Raw genomic sequence first — 21,694 nt, forward strand, 5'->3', positions numbered from 1 at the left:
CTTAAGCTTCCCCAAAAACCACCTCGAAAGCTGGTGTTTGGAGAACCCTGAGGGCCAGAGAGACAGACATTCCCCTCCAACCCACAGCTCCCAGCTCTTTGAACCTGCAAGATCCGCTTGATCCTCTGCCGCTGGGGGTTCTCGCCCTCCTCATTGTCGAGCAGCCGGTGCGGGTAGCAGATCAACTGCATCAGCCTTTGGGCCTGGGTGCTGCTCAGGACTGGGTCCTGCAGGTCATTACTGTCTTCACACAAGGACTTCAGGCAGCGCTCGCCCACCCACTCCTGCCAATGGAGAGAGGACAAAAGGGCATGGAATCGCCTAAGCTCAGCCCACGAGGCCTGGCCTTACAGGTGGAGAAGCTGACTACCCCAAGTCCATGTTTTGCCGTGACATGCCAGTTAGGAGTTTGTTTCAAGGATGCACCGGTGGCAGCTGACAAAGAGCTGAGCTTATTACCTAAAGTAGGAGTTACTCTCTTGGTGGGAGCACCAAGGCAGCCAGTGGCTTGGGGATTTGCACTACTCCTTGTCAGCTGAGGCATTTGCCTAGTAGAGGGTAGAGTGAACCAAACCTTTGACTGTGTATTCCTGTATGGCAGGGAGGTAGACCGGGTGGCCCTTGTGGTCTTCTGGGATTCTATTCCTCATTGCATGGTGCTTTTCCTCAAAGGTTGGGAAAATTTGGAGTTCTGGACTAACCCCAAATTCTGGGAATTGTACTTAACACCAAATTTCTCCTGTGATGGCTTACTCTCTACTCCCATGGTGGCTGGGGGATTCTGAGAATTTTAGTCCAAAACCTCAACTTTCTCCAACTCTGTCTTTCTCTAGCAACAGAGAAAAAGGGAAGGGTCAAAGTGCAGGGACAACCATTTTATGCATACAGTTGTCACTTGTGGCTCAACCAGTACCCCCAGAGTCTTAGATGAAAACCACTACCTTCAGGCGCAAGCCAGAGCAATCCCAGATGAAACCCTTTCACCATCATTGTCCCTATGTAGCAAGTGGGCAGGGGGCCAATGGGGGGCCAAGGCCCTGCTCAGCTCACCTGCTGGCAGATGCTCCTCAGGACATATTTGGCATAAACGTCCAGGCTGGCTGTCTCAATGGAGACCATCCGGCCAGGTGGCTTCTTGTCATCTTCCATCAGGTCGTCAACTCCTCCCGGATGGGAAAACCCAGAACCCTTCAGTTCAGCATCACCTACAGCCAAGAACAAGGACTTGTCACCCAGTGACCTGGGCCTGGAAGTGCTACCCCTCTCCTCAGGTTCCCGCGTGAAGCAGGGTTAGGCTTGTGGCCTGTCCTGCCCTGGAGAAATGGAATCCACATTTTGTGGCCTATCTGAAATACACACCCAAGACAAAGACGGCCTTCAAAACGGCAAAGACAGCGCCATCCACAATCCGATTCTGGGAGGCAGCCAGCAAGTGCCGATCACAGGAGGAGCGGATGCCCACCAATGGCTTGCCTGTGGGGAGAGCAGAAAGAAAGGGAGGCAAAAGTTCTTACCTGTGAATGGGCAGATGCTCCAGTCCAAGCAGGGAGTAGAGGATGGATTCCTCTCAGTGACATAGATGCATGGATGTCTGGTTTTGAATGGTGCACTAGCCCCTTGTGCGCCATCCAAATCCTCTTGCACCAGGCACCTGCCAAACCCCCTGCGGCTGCTGCCATAATCAGTGGCTAGAGAGAGGACAGGCAACTGAGCAGTGGGGACTATCTTTGCCCCCACTGCAGTCCTCCAGGGAGAAAGGAAGAGAAAACTACAGCAGAGTACTATCTAGAGAACTGCAGCAGAGACAGGGAGGCAGTCTCCACTTCACTCTACTCCAGTCAGTCACTTCCCTCCCTTCCTCCTTCCCCCTGTATGGCTGTTTAACAGCTGTAACAGAACTCCCTTGGGCTTGGCAGCTACCAGGGGGGGAGACAGATAAATGAAGAATTACATGTGGCAATTATCATCCAAGAGCAGTGTATCCCTGGAGTCAAGTAGCAGGAAGCAGTGATGGTGGCAGGCCGGATCCAGCAGCGGTACTTAAGTCTCCCAAAAGCCCAGATTCACAATGGCAGAAAAGCCTGCCTGCTGGAGCCAACCAAAATGGGACCACTCAGTCCCAGCCCCCTCACCCCATTTCCAAAACAGACAGGGGCTTCTGGAATCCCAAAGGCAGGGTGTAAAGCAGGGGTGGGACACTCCAGGGTTGAAATCAACCCTCCTGGGATTTCTCAGATGGTGAGACACCCTTCCCCAGAATACACTCCTTCCCACATTTGCAAGTTTCTCAGCATTTATGCCCAAGTTCTCCTCTGTTTCAATAACTTTAACTAGCCTTGGGAAGGAGAGCTCTATCCAAGTCAGGAGAAGTGGCAGGAAAGCAAGAAGATATCAAGGGAAGGAGCATTGTGTGGGAGAATGTTGCTGCTAGAGGCAAGAGTGGGAGAAACTTAGGAAGGACAGCTTGCCCACTCAGTCCATAGCTTTGACGGATCGCTGTAGACAAGTGGGGCAAGAGATTCTGGGAGTAATTACTGGAAGCTTAGACTCAGACCCTGGAGGAATACTTGGCACTGACAAGGTAAGGAATGACTGATGGAGAGCTACAAGCTGATCAAGAAGAACAAGGATTGGACCGAGCAGCTTCCTTCAAGAAAGGAAGACAACAGAGAAGCAGGAGGGCAAGATCCAGGGCAGAGGAAGCACTTACTGCTATCCTGCTGGCAGGGGTTCAGCTGTGGAGTCTTAAAAAGATGCAGCAAAATCCGGCAGGTCAGGCGGGCTCCGGGTTCAGAGTCCTGCTCACTGCAGGCTGTATAGAGAAACATAGAATATCCAAGGGGAATTGCACTTTACTTTTAGTCTGCACCAGGCCTTTGCTGCAGGGCAAGCATGAAGCTAAAGAATGGCCCCTACTCAAAGCTGCAAAACATACTTCCTTGGGTAACAGCTCTCAGAATCCTGCTGGCCATGTTGTGGAGTTATGGTCCAAAACACAATTATTATTCCAAAGCCTGGCTCATACCAAACAGCAATCCTGCTTAACCTCCCAACCTGCCCCACCTGCAAAAAATAACTCTTGATAGGCATGAAAGAGACTCACCAGCATTGAGCAGTGAAGGTATGGCAGCGCAGCGGATCAGGTCCTCAAGGAGGAGACACTGGCGGGCAATGAGGATGGCCACAAAGGTAGCAAGGGAGTCGTGGAAGGACAAGTCACTCACCTGCCGAAGAGAAGTATACTGCTATAAAAAGAAAATCCTGAATCCAAAAGTGACATTATTCAAAAGAGATCCTCCGTTCAGGACAGAATTCCTGCCAGTTTTATTAACAAGAAATATTTCCAACGCAACGATTGTGCTTTAGAAGATAGAGAAGATTCAATGCAGCCGTTAGAGCAACTGCGTGGGGTCCAAGGGCCAATTTCCTCCCCAAACCCCCTCCAGGCCACAAACCCTCATAGCAAGCCCCAAACCCTCCATTTTCCTCAGCAGTCCCTCTCAAAATGGCCACTAGAAGTGATGCGGCATAATGTCCTGTTGCCATTTTCAGATGTACTGCTGAGAAAAACAGAGGCATTTGAGCTAGTATAGGATTCTGGGGTGCTTGTGGGTATATTTTCATGCATTTGAGGGGCCTTCTGTGTGGTCAGGGGCAAAAACTGCCTGACAAGCATGACAACTTTTTAAATTTGGGGGTACAGTGGGATTGGGGAGGACTTCCTGGGGGATCCAGAGGCTGCACTCTGCCCGCCTTGGCATTAGAGGTAGAATCCAAAAGCAAAGCTCTCCCCGTATTTATTTCTGTCTCTCACACACATCCCATCACTCGCTGGAAGGACAATATTTTTTCTTTAGCTGCTTCTAAAGTAATCCTCACTGCACCCTGAGGGATATCTGGGGTGGGAAACAAAAGCACGTCCAGTGATCATTATGATTTCCTTCCCAGCCCCCCCCCCCCCAAACCCTTCTGACAGCACTGGCCGGCTGCAATCATGATCAGAGTCCGTCCAGCGGCTCCTTCCCGGCACAGACATTAATCACTGCCTTGAGAGGACTGCAAGAGGCTGGGCCTCCGCTGGGATTGGCATGTGACTGACAGACAGCCTCGTTATTTCACGTCTGCGGAAGACTCAGATCCTTGGCAAGTGCGGATACCCTCTGAATCGAAACCAAGAGAGGCAAGGGCAGGAAGTCAAGGCAAAAGAGGACTGGCGTTCCTGACACTGCCAAGAAATAGCGCTGGATGGAGCTCAACACTTCTCAGGGAAGAGAATGTTCTTCAAGTGAACACATCACACTGCTGGGTGTCAAATCTTGCCATGTGCCATCCGGGAAGTCTCCTTGAGCCAGCCCTCAAAGCGTTTCACACACCCCCAACCTCTTCCAGGAGTGGGCCACATCTTGATCCCCTTCCAGGACCTCACAATTTACACACACAGAGACACATGCAATCTTTGTGACTCTTAGGGCACAAAACTGGCGTGTGCAATTTTGCCAGCTTTTTGCCCCCTCCTACACTGCTATGGGCCTAAACAACCTAAAGGCACCAGATCCCATTTGATGTTGGAAGCTAAGCATGGGTGGCTTTGGATAATACTTGGATGGGGGAGTGCCAATGAATACCATGTGCCACAATCTATTTCAGAGGAAAGAAGTGGCAAAAACACTTCTGAGTATTCCTTGCCTAAGAAAACCCTATGAAATTCATAGGGTCACCAAAAGTCAGTATGTGGCTTGAAGGCATGTACGCTGCTAGAAGGTCCATGAAGGGACTTTTTCAAACCCCTAAGTGGTTTCTTGTCATTTCCTGTTTTAGGGTGGGGGCAGCCTTCCTTGGGCTAAAACAGGCCAGGAGAGCCTAAAGCCTGACAATTCCTAGAGTGGTGGTGGTGGTGGGGGGGCTCTGAGTAGATTTTTTAAAAATAAGATTTTGGGGACCCAGATTAGGGGAAGTTACACATTCCGGTTCTCCAGATTCCATCCCTCCCACAACAGTTCACAGCCCTGCCCTTACGTCCACATTGCAGAGGAGGTCATTGAAGCCGCAAGTCCCATTGTTGGAGGAGCAGCACAGGGCCTTCAGGACACCCAGCCACTCCGCACTGAGCAACTTGCAGTAGCCTGTCAGCTCAGCACACAGGATCGCAATGTCATTGACTCTGGACAGGGAAGAGAGCAGAGAGAGGGGGGAACGCTGGATGGGATTGCTCTTTAAATCCCTTGCTAAACAAGAACACTTCGGACGGAGGGAAAACCAATCAGCAGCTATATAGGCTTGACAGCAACACAGAGCCTGCATATTCAGCAGCAGACCTCCAAACAGCAGATTCCTGGACAGGGAGTAGGAGAACCAGCAAAGGAAACCCATGCCTTCTTACAGACTTCTTGGGACTGTTTTTAATGGCTAGCGTAGGAAGTAGGATTTAAAGAGGCCAGTCTTTTACTTGAGAGACAGTGAAGATTGTAGTCTCAACACATTGAGAGGGAACCAGATTGGGGAAGACTGGACTAGATCAGAAAAAGCAACTGGGGCAACTCCAGCTGTCCTTAGTATATAATTCCCATTGGCTTTAGCCAGTGACCGGGGATTATTAGAAGTGCAGTTCAAAAGCAACTACATTTTGCCTACTCATTTAATCTGGACCAGTAGTGCTCTTATGCTCTTAAGTGGTGCATTGCTGGGCACAGATGGGCATCACCACATACTCCTGAGACCCACCACAGATTTATCTGTCCATCCACCATCCCACCCTGCCCTCCCATTCAGCATAGCAGAGCACAGCCCTCACCGTTCAGGGTCGTGGTGTCCCACACACACATGCATCAGGGCATTGCACACAAAGCTGTAGCGGTTGGCTGGGTTGTCGGTGAGACTCTTGCCCAGGTTGGTGTAGGTGAAATTGTGGGCCGAGGGATTCTCAATGGTGTCAATCATGAACAGGGGCTCCCACAGCATGTTGGAGTCAGAAGGCTCCACGTTGCAGTAGATGGTGTTCTTCACCTTGGAGCAGAAGTCACTGGTGGAACAGAAAGGCATTGGTAAGCGTGTGTGGGTAAGAAACTTCCTTGACTGGCTTCCCTTGACCCAACAGCAGACGCACCCAAATACAGTTTTACCTTCTGATGTGGTAAATAAAGATCTGCTTCCAAAGAGCGATCCCCAGCATGAGCGGCTGCTGTTCCACTCCTTGGAAGCAAGGTGTCATTCATTTACCGCATCATCACAGCTGAGGAACCTCAAGCCCTCATACCAAATCTAGCTTTCTGGACTTTCCTAGATGGCCGTGTTCCCTATCCCATGATTCCTTCTTTTCAGGGTTCTGCATTCAAAATGGTTGAAATGCTTCCCCCAGAATGATAGATGACCCTTAAGGGCCATCTCATCCAACCTCCAGCCAGGCTCCTGAGGGAAAAAGAGGCAAGCACAGTGCCATCGGGCCTCAGTCCCAGCAGCAGATAAAAGGCCTCCCTCCATTCCAACTACCACAACTGTGGCCTTGGAGGGAGAGAAGAGTAGGCAGTATCTGCCAGACTTCATCTCCTCCTTCACTGTCATCCCCTTTCCCTTATGTTTCCTGTCTTATTTAGACTGTATGCCTGAGGGCAGGGAACTGTCAAATTAAAGATTTGTAAGCCATCCTGGTAGCTTTTTTGGTTGAAGATTATGGTATAAGTACGCGACATAAATAAATATTGGCTGTGATAGCTAAAACATTTCAATGTTTTTGTTCTGCCCCTTTTGTCTTTAGCCCTGCCCACCCTCGGACTATGCTTCCCAGTCAAAGCACTTCTCTGAAATTGAATTCAGCCCTTGAGCTGAAACCAGTTTCCCACCCCCTGATCTACCCTATTATGGGTGCTAGGGGAAGGCTGCAAAGCCCTAGCCAGAAGGGCGCCTCACCTGAAGAGCTCTCCAAATTTACTCTTGAGGTGACTGCAGGACGTGTACAGGTCGTAGAGGTAGGCCAGGATGCAGCGCTCGGCAGAAGAGCCGTCGGAGCGATTCATGCCATGCTTCACCACCCCACACAGCCTGGAAAGGTAGGAGAAGAGATGCAGCATAGAGAAGAAAGCTGGAGGTAAGGTTCCCCGGCCCCTGGTCCCTTGTAAGACAAAAATGTCTAGTGGACAGGTCTGACCCCAGAAGCCTCCATGGCAAAGTTCCCAGAGATATGTCCCCAACATGAATGTTGTCTACCCATCATCAGGAAGAGCCTAGATATAAAACTCAGAGTTTGGAAATGTCACTGTTTTGTACTTTAGCTCCCAGAATGCCCCAGCCAGTATAGCCAGTGGGATTTGGGGAGTTGTACCCTCCCCTCCACAAAAGTAACATTTCAAAGATCTGCCTAGGACAAGAAGCTTGTTTCCATCCAGGACAGGGTTATGCCAAGAGACTATTATTCTGTCCTGGAACCAGCTGTAGTCCCAACATTCCTCAAGTGGTTGTTTGGTGCCAAACACAGACACATCACTGCTATACAAGAAGCTTGATTCGTGGCAAATGATCCAGAGCAGAGATGTATTCCTGCCCTTTTACTGATGGGGTGCAGCATTTTTGTATAGACAATGGTAGAACTGGACCCTAAATAACAAATTCTACCTGGACAATACCAACTGACAATCTAGTTTCCGATGCCTGGCTAAAACAAGGCCTCTGGGTGGGACTGATGACTCCCAAAGGTTACAGAATGCAGAAAGCAAACAAAGAAAATCAAATTGCACAAGCCTGCCCCATGCCCCTGACACGTCCATTCCCAGCCTCCAACTATCAAATTGCCAAGCTAATGCAGAAAGTATCCAACAAGGTCACTAACACAAAACAACCGTTTCTATACCACTGGGCCACTGTTAACATTTGGCGATGATGTTAACAAGGAATCCAGACTAAGCTCACGCAGTTTCAATGTGGTAGGACATACCACTAGTGCCGCCATGGCTTGGATGGAGCCAGCGAGATGGTCTAAGGCCTTACCCTTCAAAGACTTGGGCCATCTGGTCCTGGTTGAGGATAAGGCAGGAATGATAGTGTCGCAAGACGGCCACGATGCAGAGGCACAAGCTGGTGGTGTAGCTGCCCACCAGGTCAGAAGACTTCAGCAGCAGCTCTGCTTCCACCACACTCAGCTCATTCAGCAACTATGCCCAGCAGCAGAGAGAACAAACATGGGTTGGGAGGAGATCATGGCTCATAGACATCACACCCTGACCCCCACTGTCCAAATAAGGGGTCCAGGGAGGCTGCAGTGAGGTTTTTCCAATGCAAACTTAATGATAGAAAAAAAGAGGCAATCTTTTGAAGTAGGCCTACAGTGATGTCCAGCATTACTCATCCATCCCCAAAGGTGAAAAAGTCAGATGTCAGGCACTCACCTGGATGGCAAAGTCGATGAGTCCACTGATGTTGAGCGAATACTCCATCAGGTCAAAGATGAACTGGACATGCTGCACCAGAGGCAGGTGATATGACATCCCTAAGGCAAAGCTGGTGATCTGCTCCAAAACGTTACGAGATACCTGGAAAAAGCAGAGGCCAAGGGGCCAACGGTCACAGCTGAACATAGGAAGCTGTCTTAAGGGCCTGCACAGATAGGCCAAAATAAAGCTGCTTCAGGTCACTTTGGAGATATGCTGTTTAAATGATGCATGTGTCCTAAAAGAGCGGAAGCCACACTTAAGCCATGCTCCAGTTCTAAGGACTGGAGCATAGCTTTGGCACAGCTTCTGGCCTCTTAAAATGTGTATATCATTTAAACAGCATACCTCCAAAGTGACCCGAAGCAGCTTTATTTTGGCCTGTCTGTTCAGGCCCTTAAGACAGTCATCCCAGTTTTGTCCACATAGAATGGCAACTCTTTTTGTCAAAACCAGCCAATTTTAATATCTTAAACTGGAGGTGTTGGGGACTGAACCTGGTTCTTCTACAGGCTGGGGACTGAACCTTGCACCTCTGCCACTAAGACTGCTGCCACACTGCAGAATTAATGCAATCTGACACTGCTTTAATTGTCATGGGTCCATCCTATGGAATCCTGGGATTTGTAGTTTATTCTGGCACCAGAGCTCTCTGACTGTGAAGGCTATATATTTGACAAAACTACAGATCCCAGAATTCTAGAGCACTGAGTGGTGTCAAACTACATTAATAGCGCAGTGTAAATGCAGCCCCAGTTATCCTCCCCCAACACACACACACCAGATAGTTTGTTGTGTGGTAGCAAACCATCAAGAGGTAGATGTTACAAAGGGGGCTTCCTGGTTGCCTCCACCCTCACGCTGCATACCTGAGAGGTGACAAGGTGCTGGTCAAAATGAGAAAGGTGCTGGAACTTGGCAAAGATATCCTCAGCAGTCGGGAAGGCCTCTGGCTTATTCCTCTTCCTCTTCTGCCCTTCTTCTCCTCCTGCCAAAAAAGCCAGACATGATCTAGGTGGCTGCTATCCCAGGGGGTCGCTGAGAGGCAAAGGGGGATCCTATAGCTACCGTCTTACGCCACCTGGCTTCATTTTAACACTAGTTAGCATAATTTCAGAAACCCTCCACGTGTTCCTTCCTTGGCAGACTGCTGATGAATGGGAAAGGGGAGGAGGGGAAAGGAAAGAGGAAAAGAAGGCATATCAGAAAGAGAGAGAGGGAGGGAGAGAGAGAGAGAGGGAGGGGTTCCCCTGACTACTTTATGCTCGACCACTGCTGGCACACAGTCCTGCCCAGAGCTTGGAAAAGTTGGATTTTTAAAATTTTAATCTGCAGAATCCCCCCGTCTTTCTGCCACTTGCCCTCCCAGTCCTCCTAATCCATGCATCTTTGCAGTGAGACATCCCACAGACCTGTCTCAGCTGTGCTCTTCCTGTTTAACACCTTCAGGATGTCTTTGGTTATCCTCTTGATCGCGTGCCGGGCCTCGTCACGCTGCTTCCCGACCCCATAGAGGACCACCAGCCTCTGGTTGCACTCGTGGCTGCTTGACTCCTCCTGAGAAGCCAGGAATTGGAAAAAGGGTGGCTGAGGACAGGGCCTGGGCTACTCCTACCAGATGGGGAGTATCTCCTGCTGCCAAGGCAAGAGGCTCCTGGTTCTTCTGTGAGCCCTTCCATAGGACTGGGGATGGTTGGGCAGAGCACACAGAGCAGAGAGGCCACATGTTGACCCCCAAAAGGCTGTTTCAGGGACACCTCAATCTCTCCAGATTTCCTGCACCATCTTCTTCCTGCCCCCCATCATGCCCAATGTATGACTCGACTCCCCTGGAAGCCTCCAGGGAAAAAAAATCACATTTTAAGTCCCTGGTTACACTAATATTAAAACCAACCAAACAAACAAAACCTTTTTCAAAACTTGATGAAACAACGTTTGATCTGTATGCAGAATAATCTGTCGGTTAATAATTAAAAAAACAAACAGATGCAGAGCTCTGGGCACTTCTGCTGCTTTGTTTTCTTACACTTTTGACAGTCCACTTGCAAAACAAATTGGGATGTGAAGTCAAAGGCTTTCATGGCCGGGATCCATAATTTTTTGTGGATTTTTCGGGCTATGTGGCCGTGTTCTAGAAGAGTTTATTCCTGACTTTTCGCCTGCATCTGTGGCTGGCGAAACATCAGAAATAAACATAGCCTGAAAAAAGGACACCAATACATCAGTTCTATAACCTGCCTTCTGCTTTCCTGTATTCTTATTGATGTAGCTGTCCCACCACAAACTGGTTTGCTGGATGCTTTATACCGGCCAACTGGGGTCAGGTCCAGAAGCCAATTTGTTTCAGGCCAAGGAAGCCTCATCACAATCAAAAGGAGCCTTGCACAAGACAGGCATAATTCCTCTCTGGAACTAGGCTGTTTCTTCTCCTACCTGAGGGATGGGGAAGTGAGTGGAGTACTGGATGTGCCGAGGCTGGTCATAGAGCGACGCCAGCATGCCATCTGCAGCCCTGTCCTTCAGCAGTGGCTTGTTCTCCTTCTCAGGGTCCAGTTTCTCAGGGGAAGGGCTGGCTTTAGACTCACAGTTCATGGGAGGAGAGAACATCTGTGGGGAATGGAGGTTGGGGTGGAAGAGCAGAAGAGAGATAAAAAAGCAAGGTGAGATGGCTGCACTTTCAGAAAGGAGGAACACACTCCCTGGAAAAGAGAAGCCCAGGAAGGAGACCAAAGCAGAGTTGGTTCGTAGTCACCTGGCCGAAGCGCCAAAGAGATGCAGGCTTTTCACTCACAGCACACCTTTCACTGAGCACCAGGGAGCAGGGGGAAGCCTGGGGAAAGCAAGCCAGCTCTATCAAGGAGAACCAACGACTCACTTCTGTCTCTCCCACTGCGCCCACATACATGCTGTCAGGACCATCTGGGAGCGTTCTTGCTCTCATTTGCTCTCAGAACGGAGAGTCTGGCAAGGCAAGGCCCATCCCTCTCCTTGACCCTTCAATGGCATCCCCAGGGAAGGAAAGACAAGAGTGCTAGAGTAACGGAGTTCTTATAGCATGGATGATTTGATACTGAGGGGTAGGTTTGGTTACAGAGTTCTTGGAGGCCATGTTCCAGAGCTGGGTAGGCCCAAAGGCAAAAGGGATGGTGCAAAATCCCAGCATACTTTAGCTGATAACCAGTAATTTATGCTTAGGAAGAGGGCATTTTAGAGCTTTTAGTATGGGGAAGAAACAGTACTGAGAAGCTCAGAAACCATCAAATGATGGTACCACGCAGAAACTGGCAGGTCCATCTAAAAAGCTCCAAGACAGCCCATCTTAAGGGGTTTCTCAATTGCCATTTGAACCATGCTTGTTGGAGAAAACCAATGGCAGGGTCCTGCAAAGATGCAGGGTGACATTTGATAAAATAGGGGTGGTATTCATATAGCCTTCTAGGTACTGGTGAATTGCAGTTCCCATCAACCCTAGCCAGCATAGCCAATGGCAAGGAATGGAAGTTGCAGTCCAACAACTGGATTCCTCCATGATAAAACATCAACTCTTGAAGTTATAAATATGGGGATTCAAAAGAGCCTGGCCAGATTTTTCATACCGAGAAATCTGTCTTTTCCATGTCGTCAAAAATGGCGCTGGAGTTGTGGTCAATGTCCATCTGGCACTCTGACAGGCCTGTGTCCTGGGAGAGACAGGAGACAAGGCGCGGCCGTTCAAGATCCTAAAAGCCCCACAAGCAAGCCCCCAAAAGCACACACACACGCACACACACCCTCCCCAGCAGATGTCCCTTTTCCACTGCCTTGCCAAGACAGCCCCACAAACCTCCAGCTTGATGCCGCTGTTGCCCTCCCCCTCTTTCCGGTCATGCTCCTCAGCAGTGTCATCGAAGGGCGAGGGGGGCCGTGGCCCATGGTCGATTGCAAGGTCGCCACGCGAGATGAGTGTACACATGTACATGTTGTGCGAGAAGACATCATGGCGGATAAGCTCACAGAAGAGCAGCACCAGGTTGAAAAACTCCACCTTCTCGTTCTCGTTGGTGGGATCGGCTGCCAAGGGAGGGCAAAGAGAGAGAGCAAGAAGGTGAGAAAGCATGCCACCCTGACTGCCCCCACTGCCTCATTCTGGGTATGCCCAATGGGACATGAAGGTGAGAGAGAGCCCTTCACCGCTCAGGAGCCATACTTAGCATGGGTGCCTGGGTGTCCAGGAACTGCATCAGGACCTCCTGGAAGACTGGCGCATTGACGGCTGAAAGGGAACCCGATGAGATAGAGCCTTTCTCATCCACCACTTCTGAGTCCCCACACCGCTGTGGGGAAAAGAATGAAGGGGAGAATGCAGTTACGACTTTCTCCCTTAATCTCTGTTCCCCCTTCCCTTCCTCAAAGAAAATCCTTTCTGTGAACAATGTTTCCTTTCTCCCTTTCTCCTCTCGCAAGACAGCTTTGGAGGTAACACAGCCCCAACATCAAATAGCACTTCACTAGTTATGCTATATCATCATCATCCTCTTCCTAGTTCCTAGGTGATTATGCAGAATACAATCTTCTTGGCCAACCTACCAGGCTTGGGAACTTCTGGCAGGTCTCAACTTCTGAAGTCTGGTCAAAAAACTAATTGATTTTAAAGGAACACCATTAAAGGTTGAGGGTATAAGACTTGTTGCTGTTTTCTGCTTAAGTTTTCTATTGAGGTGTTTTCTGCTTTTTGTTTACTTTGTGTTTTGGTTGTATTGTTTGGGATGGTTAACATTTGTTCACAAAGTTTCTATATAGTTCCATGAAACAACAACAACAATGGAAGTCTACTTCTCCAGCTGCCCTCACAGCAGTTCCTAGCTGGCAGTGACAATGTTTGGGGAAATTACATTTTGGGGTTTCCAGTGCTCAGAACTCAATATCACAGCCAGCCTCAGGCTCTGCACTGGACCTCAAAACACCTTTTCAGCCCAAGGGCTTGTTACTAACAGTCCCTGCCTGAATTGTTGGAGTGCTGCTGGACTTCTGCTCCCTACCACTACCAGCTCGTCTCCATAACTTCTTCTGGCAGCACTCACCTCTGCTTCAATCTCTGAGTGCCGCTTCTCCAGCAATTTGGCCACAACCATCGCCCGGTGGCGGCCAGACCGCTTATGGCTGACAGCCCACTCACACAAAAGGGCAACGACAGCATCATCGTCAGGGGAGATCTGTTAGGGAACAAGGTTGGTGACAGACTATAAGGTGGTATTGGAACCCCTTTCTGGAAGCACTCACAGGGTCCCCATAAGTCGAAGTTAACAGCAAAGTGCAAAAGTGGTGTTTCAATGATGCGATGATGCACTACAGGATTAAAACTAAATAATAAAAGAGGGAAAGAAAAGGAATCAAAGGATACAATGTCTTCCTGTAGGTCTCACAATTAAAAAGAAACCAAATTGAAAGTGAGAATAAAATGGTGGTGGGAACTGCCAGAAAGTAGTGACTATACTGAGACTGTCATACTTTGGAGGTATTTCTTTAACATTGGTAGAATTCAAAGGCATAGCAGTGTTGTACCATAAGCTTTTGTAGGCTTGCTCTACTTCCTCAGATGCATGGAGTGAACAGTCATGCATTTGAGGTAATAGATGAAGTCTACAAAAGCTTATGCTACCCTTCATTCACTCCGTTAGTCTCAAAGGTACTACAAGATCTTTGCATACTAGATGATGTATTCACATTTACACACACCAATTCTAGTATTATGGAAAAGAAAGAAAACCTTCTACACCTCATGCACCATTTGGTAATAACTGATTTGAGACATTCATTGTAGAGCTAACCCATGGTACCACCTGCACAGCAGGCATATAGGTCCAACAGGAATCCAATCAAGGAACCTACATTCTACAATCCTGCACATAATCTTCCAGCATCTATTTCTCACAGCGTCAGCCACAGACTGGAAAACCATGAACCAATTTGCACCAAGATCTATGCCCAAACAAGCCCTACCTCATGGCTGTCTTTGCTTGGTCCTGCCCCAAATATCCGGTTATACAAGGAGTCCAAAGAGTTGCTGAAGTCCGACCTTTCAAAGCTATGGCTGTCTAGGACCTCTAAAGTGTGCAGTACCCGACCTATCGTGAACCCTGGAAGGGAAGAGGGAAGGAAAAGGAAGTCAGAGGTCAAAGGGCAGATGGCTCCCCAAGTAGATGTGAAACAGCCAGGGTGCCTGAAGATTGTGAAGAAATGGGACATGAGGAAATGGGATCAGGCAGGGCTAGTTCAGTAACCATGCAGAGAGAGGAAGACAAGGAGAGCAAATCTGTGAGGAAAGAAAATTATGGGTGGACAGAAACAATTGTGATGGACTTACCGGCAGTGGCTTCTTGGCATTTGTCGAAGGACCAGCGCACTTCCACTGCCTGGCCCCGCTCCTTGATCTGCTGCTCTATCTCCCGGAGCTTTGCTCGGACCTGGCATGGAAGGAATGCCACAGGGGCTGATGTGAGTGGGGGCAGCTCATAAGCACCAGAGGGGCTTCTGCCACTTTATCAGTGCTCTGCAGAAACACCCAGGTGAGGAAGAACAATGGTAAGGCCAGCAGTGCCAAGGAATGAGTGCTGGACTGAGAGGATGCACTGAACCACCAGCTGCTCACCTGCTGCATGAAGCCTGTGTTGACTCCAGGCATGGGCAAGTTAGAAGGGGCAATTGGCAAGTGGTCCAGTGGAGAGCCAGTCTTTATTCTGCTGTCGGTGAGGGAATAGTGCCAGACAAGGGCACTAGGGCAACACAGGACAATACTCTGAAAGTAGAGGAGAGAGAAGCAGAACAACTGAGCTTCCTGGGAAACAGAAGTGGCTTTTTTAAAACCAGAGGTCATTCCAATCATTTCTGGTTTCAGAGGTAAGGTCTGAGGTGTTTGGAATATGGCCCCTCTTGAATGTGTCCACCCTGCCTTAAACACCCTCCACCAGACCCCTGGAAAGGAGCAGCACTGATCCTACAGCCCTGACTTGCCTGGAGGATGCAGCTGAGCCCAAAGACCACGGGGCGGTGCTGGGGACACAGTAGCAGATCACTGAAGGGACTGGGAGGTGGGTTCCCTGAAGCTGGCTGAGGGGTGGGTGTGGAAGGGAGCGCTGGGGCTGCTTGTGCTGCAAGGTGGTGGGTCTGGTGCCCGCCAGTGCTGTCCAGCAGCATGGCAAGCCTGCGGGTGCAGAAGTAGGCCAGGCGTCTGGACAAGTAGGCAGACTGCACAAACTCTCCGGAATACTGTGGGAGGATGAGAGAGAGGATCCAGTTTAGTTCTAGGGAAAACAACCCCCCGCTTGGCACAAGAGGAATCACAGCAGAGGCAAAAAAATTTTTTTTAACAACACGGAAAAATAAGCAGAACTGTGCTGGTGAGACCAAAGGCTAACCTAGCAAAGCATTCTGATCATACAGTGGCCAAATAGTTACTTCTGGGAAGTCCACAGGCAGGACACAAGTACAATTATACTCTCCATCTCATCTTATCCCAAAGCATCCTGCTTCTGATACTGGAAATGATCTACAGTCATGCTGACTAGCAGCCAATGATGGCCCTGACTGCTATGAAAATAGCCAGTCCCTTTGAAAAACCATCCAGCTGGCAGCCATCTGCTACAACCTTTGGCAGTACATGCCAAGTTTCACTACTTATTGTGTTGTTGTTTCACAATGCCAGGGATGTAGGCGACTTCTGCTCTAGGGGGGGCCTTGTATGACAAAAAAGCCATGTGAGCCTCCTCAGTGGAAGCATAATATAAAAATGCTTTGAATAACAAATATGAACTTAATAATAACAACTATAAAGGGGAGCAGAAGGCAACCTGTGGTCCTCCAGATGTTTCACACTGTGACTCCTGCCTTCCCTCAGCAGACACTAGGCTGGAAAGAGCTGGTGGAGCCTAAAGAGTCCCAGCAACATCTGGAAGGCCGCTAGTTTCACACCTCAGCACAGAGGAAGAAATGTAAGACAACCTGTAGGAGCAGAGGCAAGAGCAGCTTCAGGAGTTCATCTTCGCCTGGCCGAATCTTCTCAAAGCACTCAAGCACCCATGTCAAGAACTCATGGCGGTCCAGCATCCCATCCTGGAAGCAAAGGGAGAGAGCTGAGCTGACAGCAGGCAATCTTTCCCCCTTCAGAAGTGGAACCTCAGCATCCACCTCCCTCCCAGAGAACGGACAGGCACTGCCTTCCTTACTCCTCTCCCTTTACCCTCCTCTCACCTGGAACATGAACATAGCCAGCTTCTCGTTGTAGTCCCACTGTTTCACCGAGTGCTCCACATCTTGGGGCATGATGTTGGAGGGTGAGCCGCAGGTGCTCTGTGCCATCAGCTGCCGATGGAAGTCAGCAATCTTTTGCAGCTGCTCCCAGAGGAATTTGGTGATGATCTGTGTCCACTCTAAAAAGAAAACATGATGTCAGTGGAAGAGGAAAGCCCTGTGCCAAGCCAGGAGTTTTCTGCAATGCAGGAGAAGCCATTCTTACCACTGAAGGGGTCGATGACATGTCGCTTCTTCACTTTGGTCTCTGTAATAGCTGCGTAATAGGCGCAGGTCATCTTGATCAGCCAGGCTGCTCTCATTACAGGCACAGTATACTTTGCGAGGTAGCCAAAGACCTCTTCCTTCTTGCTGAAAATGGGCACCTGATTGCAGGAGAGGTAGAATCAAAGAGGGCCAACCCAACATCCCATGCTTGGTGGGCAGATGTTAACCAAAGAGAGGAAAGCTCTAGTTCTGGTTAAAGAGAGGGGTAGATGTGCAGCCAATTTGAAGATGTCAACTCATGCCCTGTAGCTACAGCTTCCACCATGTTCCCAAGATGGTTGCCAAACTTTCACCAGCCCTGTCTCCTTCCTATAAAAATTCTAATTCGCAAATACTCTGAACCTACCCCACAGCCCATTAATGTATTTTTCCTACCCATCCCTTAACGATCTGTTCTCAGTCTGGAGTTGGGAACATCAGACCCCAGGGTCAAATCCTGGTTTTTCTCAGGTAGCCACACTCCCTTCCCCATGGAACCACCCTTTCATGGTTTCCTTAGCTTTTGTACTAGGTTCCCTCCTCATATGCTAAAAGGCTGGTTCTCCTAAAAGCTAAGTTGCAGGCAGCAAGTGCTTTAAGCTAAAATGTACCAGTACTTACAGTCTCAAATACCACTGGAGTACAACCCCCAAGAATTATATTCATTTATATCACACACTTTCTCCAGTAACAGGACTCAGGGCAGCATACAAATTAAAACCAGCATAGATTAAAAACCATACAAAAACAGCAGTAAAATGTGTGTGTTATTTAAAAACAATTAATCAACCATTTAAAATTTGCAAAAAGACAGTATTTTAAAAAAAATCAACAAATCTCCATCACAGCCGTTTCCTAAAACCCTGACAAAATCTGATTTTTTTCTTTTCAGTAGGAAAACAAGGAAGAGGGAGTTAGCCACCCAATGTCTCACAGCAGCCACCAAGAGGGCCTTCTTTACTGTTCCCACCAAAGAAGCCTGAGAAGGTAGTGGGATCCCAGAAGCTTTCAGAACCCTAAGAGGCTCAAGGATCCCCACTCTTGTCCTAGAAAATCCTGGTGACACATGGGAGTATCAAGTCTCTTTCTGATCCATTTTTGCTCCTGAACAGTGCAAGAGCCATACCTGACACCACTGGAGGGGCACATTTGTCTTCTGTTCAGAGTTCAGACTCCCCCCTCACTCCCCAATATTTGAACTTCCCATCTTCTTCCCAGTAGCCCCAGCTACCCCTCTACCTTCTTAGCCAGGTGAGTGAGGGGCTTGGTCCCGGCGAGATCAGTGAACCAGTTGTTAATGGCACTCTGGGAGCGGGCAGTCACCAGCCAAAAGTTATCCTTCTGGTTCACTTGCGGTTTTCGACGGCCCGTGTCCGGCAGGGTGTTGCAGCGCAGCTTCTCAGCAATGATGCTGCTAAAGTTGGAACTTATCTGGAACAGAGAACAAAGAGCATAGAGATCAGGATGTCAAGAGAGTTACTTTTCCCATGTCAAAGCAAAGCCTGAGTGCCCTAACATTATGCATCAACTGCAAGCCATCTTCCATTCAGCTTTTAAAGCAGGGCTGGGGAAAATGTAGCCAGTGAGCAGCATGCAACCCTAAGCCCCAATCATTGAAGTGAAAGTGAATTCCAGTCACTTCCAGACCACATTTTAAGCCAAATTTCAGCCAAAAACATGAAAGTATGGGCCAGGGGAGGAGGCATGAGGTGGAAACTGATTGCTGACCCTTCCACAGCTCTCCATTCCTTCCCTAAGTAGCTGGTGAATATAACAGAAACAATAGAGTACAATGTGTATATTTACAAAAGCACATTTGCTAATGCACCGTACAATGATATGGTCACACTCATGACACAAGTGTCAATACCAGTTCCCATTCACTGGCAACCAGCATCCTCAGCGGAGAGACTGAAGCAGCTCCGTCTCCAAAATAGTCAAGATTCTCTCACCTTGGCAGGGTTGAAGTTGACATTTTTGGCACTTCCATGTTCATCCCCTGAGACAGCCGGCTGATTGTTGAAACCCTGCTTCACGTTGAGAGCTGTGAGTTCATCCTACATAAGAAAGGAGAAGGTGCACCCCAGATCAACAGCTATGCCAAAGCAAAAAAAGGGTTACAATCCCGTTGGCAACACACACATAAGTAATTCATTGCCACAGCACAATGGAGGTATTCTGCAGACAGCGGCAGAAGCAAAGTTGAGCATGCATCTACGCTAAGTGTGGTGGTTGTGCACTGGAACTGCACACTACAATCACACACCATGGTTACACACAACATTTCAACAGCACACAACCAGTGACATGTGTTGGCACTGTTGCTATTCTGCACAGGAGTTGCGCAGCGATGGCAGAGCTCATCAGTACATATGGATATCTATGCTACGTCGAAGGGATGTTAGATAGCAGCCTGGGGACATCTCACTCCATCATGCATGGCCTCCTTGTCAGCTTTCTGGATGGGAGGAATTTGAGTGTCCCCTTTGAAAACAGAACTGGAGTATATAGGATACATGTCACGCAAAAATACAACCATTCCTATCAACTTCCAGAAAACCAATTAGACTGCTTTGGAGGCAACAGGTCTGACAGTTCCAGGATGATGAATCTAAAAATCACGCTGTTCCTTGAAGATGAATAAAGCATCCAATAACATGGTCTCTGACAGAGCTTGGAAAGCTACTGTTTTTGAATTACAACTCCAAAATTTCCTAGCCAACCGTAGTCCAAACAAGGAACATTTCCAACCTCTACCTCTGGTCTTTTAAAATAACAAGGGTCCCTGTGAAACTCCCAGCTGAGATCTTGAACAGAAGTGAAGCTAAAAGACTGAGGTGACTGATCAGGAGGAGCTGACAGAAGAAGGCGGAAAGCTGTCACTTTCAAAGGGGTGGAAAAAACAGCAATTTGGCCGAAGCTGGAGAAAGAAAACACGTCAAGAAGAGAACCAGGAAAGCAAGTCTGGTCTCCATGGCTGGGACGGCCCAGATCCATCTTCTGACCTCCCACTTCTTCAGCTGCTTTTAAAATGTCCTCCCTTCTCTCTCCTCCTCCTCCTCTCACTTTCCCCTTTTGTCCTCAACTTACTTTACTTGCTGTAACCTGAGATCAATGTGCAAAGGTCCTTTTGTATTCAATTAACTCAGGAATGGAGAGGAGAGTTAATAAGAAGTCTCTTTCTTCTCCACAGTTCCAAGGGAACCTGTGCAAACACCTACTGAGATTATGTATATACGTATATATATGTCTTTATGAATACAGTCTATAGAGAGACCTTGTAGCACCTTTGAGACTCACTGAAAGAAAGAAGTTGGCAGCAGGAGCTTCCCTAGACTTTCCAAGAAAACCCTGTGACAGGTTGGTCTTTGGGTGGCCATAGGCCAGACAGAAACGACCTCAAGGCACACAACAACAACAACAACAACAGTAGTCCTAGAAGTCACACTCTCTCAGCCTGAGGGGAAGGGTTCTCTGAAGGGAAGCCCTATCTGAAGAAACCTTGCCAAGGAAACCCTGTGACAGGTTGGCCTTTGGGTGGCGGTGAGTCAGAATAGCATGAAGGCACACAACAACAACAGAAGTCACTAAGTAGAGAGATCCTTGGAGGCCCTTTGAGAGTAACTGAAAGAAAGACGTTGGCAGCATGAGCTTTCCTAGACTTCATGCTACTCCCTCAGATGCATTTAGATGCAGTAATAATAATAAGTAGAGAGCGCTTGTAGCCCCTTTGAGACTCAGTGGAAGAAAGCAGTTGGCAGCAGGAGCTTTGCTAGACTCAAGTCACAGAAGTCACACTCTCTCGGCCTGAGAGGAAGGCCATGGCCAGCCCCTTCTGAATAACTCTGGCCAAGAAGACCTCATGATAGGCTGGCCTTTGGGTGGCCATAAACAACAACAACAACAACAGTCCTAGAAGCCACACTGTCTCAGCCTCAAAGGAGGGCCATGTTGAAGAGCCCTTGCCAAGGAGGCCTCCTGATTGGCTGGCCTTTGGGTGCCTATAAGCAACGCCACCAACCAGAGCCCCCCATTCCTCCCTGGGGGCGTGGCCTTTCCTGGCCCCTCCCCTTTAGGGCCCACATATTGTGGCCCCTTCCCTCCCTGCCTTCAGGGGCGGTGTCCCCTGCTTCTCCTTCCTGACCTCCTTCTGTTTGGGGTCCTGAGGGTAGACGTCGGGGGGCCCCAGGCGCGGGCGCTTGAGGGGCCGGTGCTCGTAGCTGAGGATCCCGAAGGCCGCCATGGCCCTTCCTGCCGCTGCTGCTGCCGCTGCCACAACAAGGGACGCCGCCGACGCCGCCTGCCGGAAGGGGCCGAGTTTTGGGAGGGACAGGCGCCCAAGGCTTCCGAAGGAACCTTCGAGGCCCGGAACCAATCGCTCTCGGCGAAGGGAGCGGGCGGAAGGGGAAAAGCGACGCACCGCAGCTCCGGCTTCGGAGGCTGTGGCGTCAGCAGCGGAGGCAGGCGGAAAAGACCGAACAGGGACGAAGTCAGAGTGTTCCCCCATTGGACACAGCCGCCTTCGCTCCTCACTCGCTCGCTCGCTCGCTCTCTCGCCCCCTCACGGAAATGGCCGAATGCTGACGGAGAAGGCCGAAGGGTGGCGCGTTCGGTGCCTGAGGAAGCGGCGCCCTCTAGCGTTGGGTCTCGGTACAGGGAAGGAAAACCCAAGCTCCATTCAGTTCTACACTGCAGGATTAAACCACTTTGAAACCGACTTAACCGCCATGGCTCCATGATGCGAT

The 21,694-nt window shown here is 49.3% G+C and overlaps 1 protein-coding gene across 4 annotated transcripts in view; it reads right to left on the reverse strand.

Moving 5' to 3' along the window:
* The window catches only part of MED12 (mediator complex subunit 12), a 35,627-nt gene extending 14,369 nt beyond the window's left edge, over positions 1-21,258 (reverse strand). For 3 of the 4 annotated variants that reach the window (XM_042479259.1, XM_042479262.1, XM_042479258.1), the window contains exons 1-27: positions 21,094-21,258; positions 18,902-19,006; positions 18,189-18,380; positions 16,909-17,068; positions 16,644-16,822; positions 16,395-16,505; positions 15,408-15,662; positions 15,046-15,192; positions 14,761-14,860; positions 14,397-14,533; positions 13,478-13,609; positions 12,604-12,730; positions 12,241-12,467; positions 12,014-12,097; positions 10,851-11,024; positions 9,830-9,974; positions 9,287-9,405; positions 8,376-8,519; positions 7,978-8,141; positions 6,904-7,035; positions 5,792-6,019; positions 5,017-5,161; positions 3,104-3,224; positions 2,711-2,812; positions 1,360-1,473; positions 1,051-1,205; positions 105-284 (exon numbers count right to left, since the gene is read on the reverse strand). In XM_042479259.1, the coding sequence (XP_042335193.1) occupies positions 105-284; positions 1,051-1,205; positions 1,360-1,473; positions 2,711-2,812; positions 3,104-3,224; positions 5,017-5,161; positions 5,792-6,019; positions 6,904-7,035; positions 7,978-8,141; positions 8,376-8,519; positions 9,287-9,405; positions 9,830-9,974; positions 10,851-11,024; positions 12,014-12,097; positions 12,241-12,467; positions 12,604-12,730; positions 13,478-13,609; positions 14,397-14,533; positions 14,761-14,860; positions 15,046-15,192; positions 15,408-15,662; positions 16,395-16,505; positions 16,644-16,822; positions 16,909-17,068; positions 18,189-18,380; positions 18,902-19,006; positions 21,094-21,192 (3,978 nt within the window). In that variant the 5' untranslated portion in view covers positions 21,193-21,258. The remainder of the gene's footprint in view (positions 1-104; positions 285-1,050; positions 1,206-1,359; positions 1,474-2,710; positions 2,813-3,103; positions 3,225-5,016; positions 5,162-5,791; positions 6,020-6,903; positions 7,036-7,977; positions 8,142-8,375; positions 8,520-9,286; positions 9,406-9,829; positions 9,975-10,850; positions 11,025-12,013; positions 12,098-12,240; positions 12,468-12,603; positions 12,731-13,477; positions 13,610-14,396; positions 14,534-14,760; positions 14,861-15,045; positions 15,193-15,407; positions 15,663-16,394; positions 16,506-16,643; positions 16,823-16,908; positions 17,069-18,188; positions 18,381-18,901; positions 19,007-21,093) is intronic. The other variant, XM_042479260.1, reaches the window with a different exon arrangement.
* Between the last annotated feature and the right edge of the window lie 436 nt (positions 21,259-21,694).

Source organism: Sceloporus undulatus, chromosome 7, assembly GCF_019175285.1.
Source record: "Sceloporus undulatus isolate JIND9_A2432 ecotype Alabama chromosome 7, SceUnd_v1.1, whole genome shotgun sequence".
Lineage (NCBI taxonomy): Eukaryota > Metazoa > Chordata > Lepidosauria > Squamata > Phrynosomatidae > Sceloporus > Sceloporus undulatus.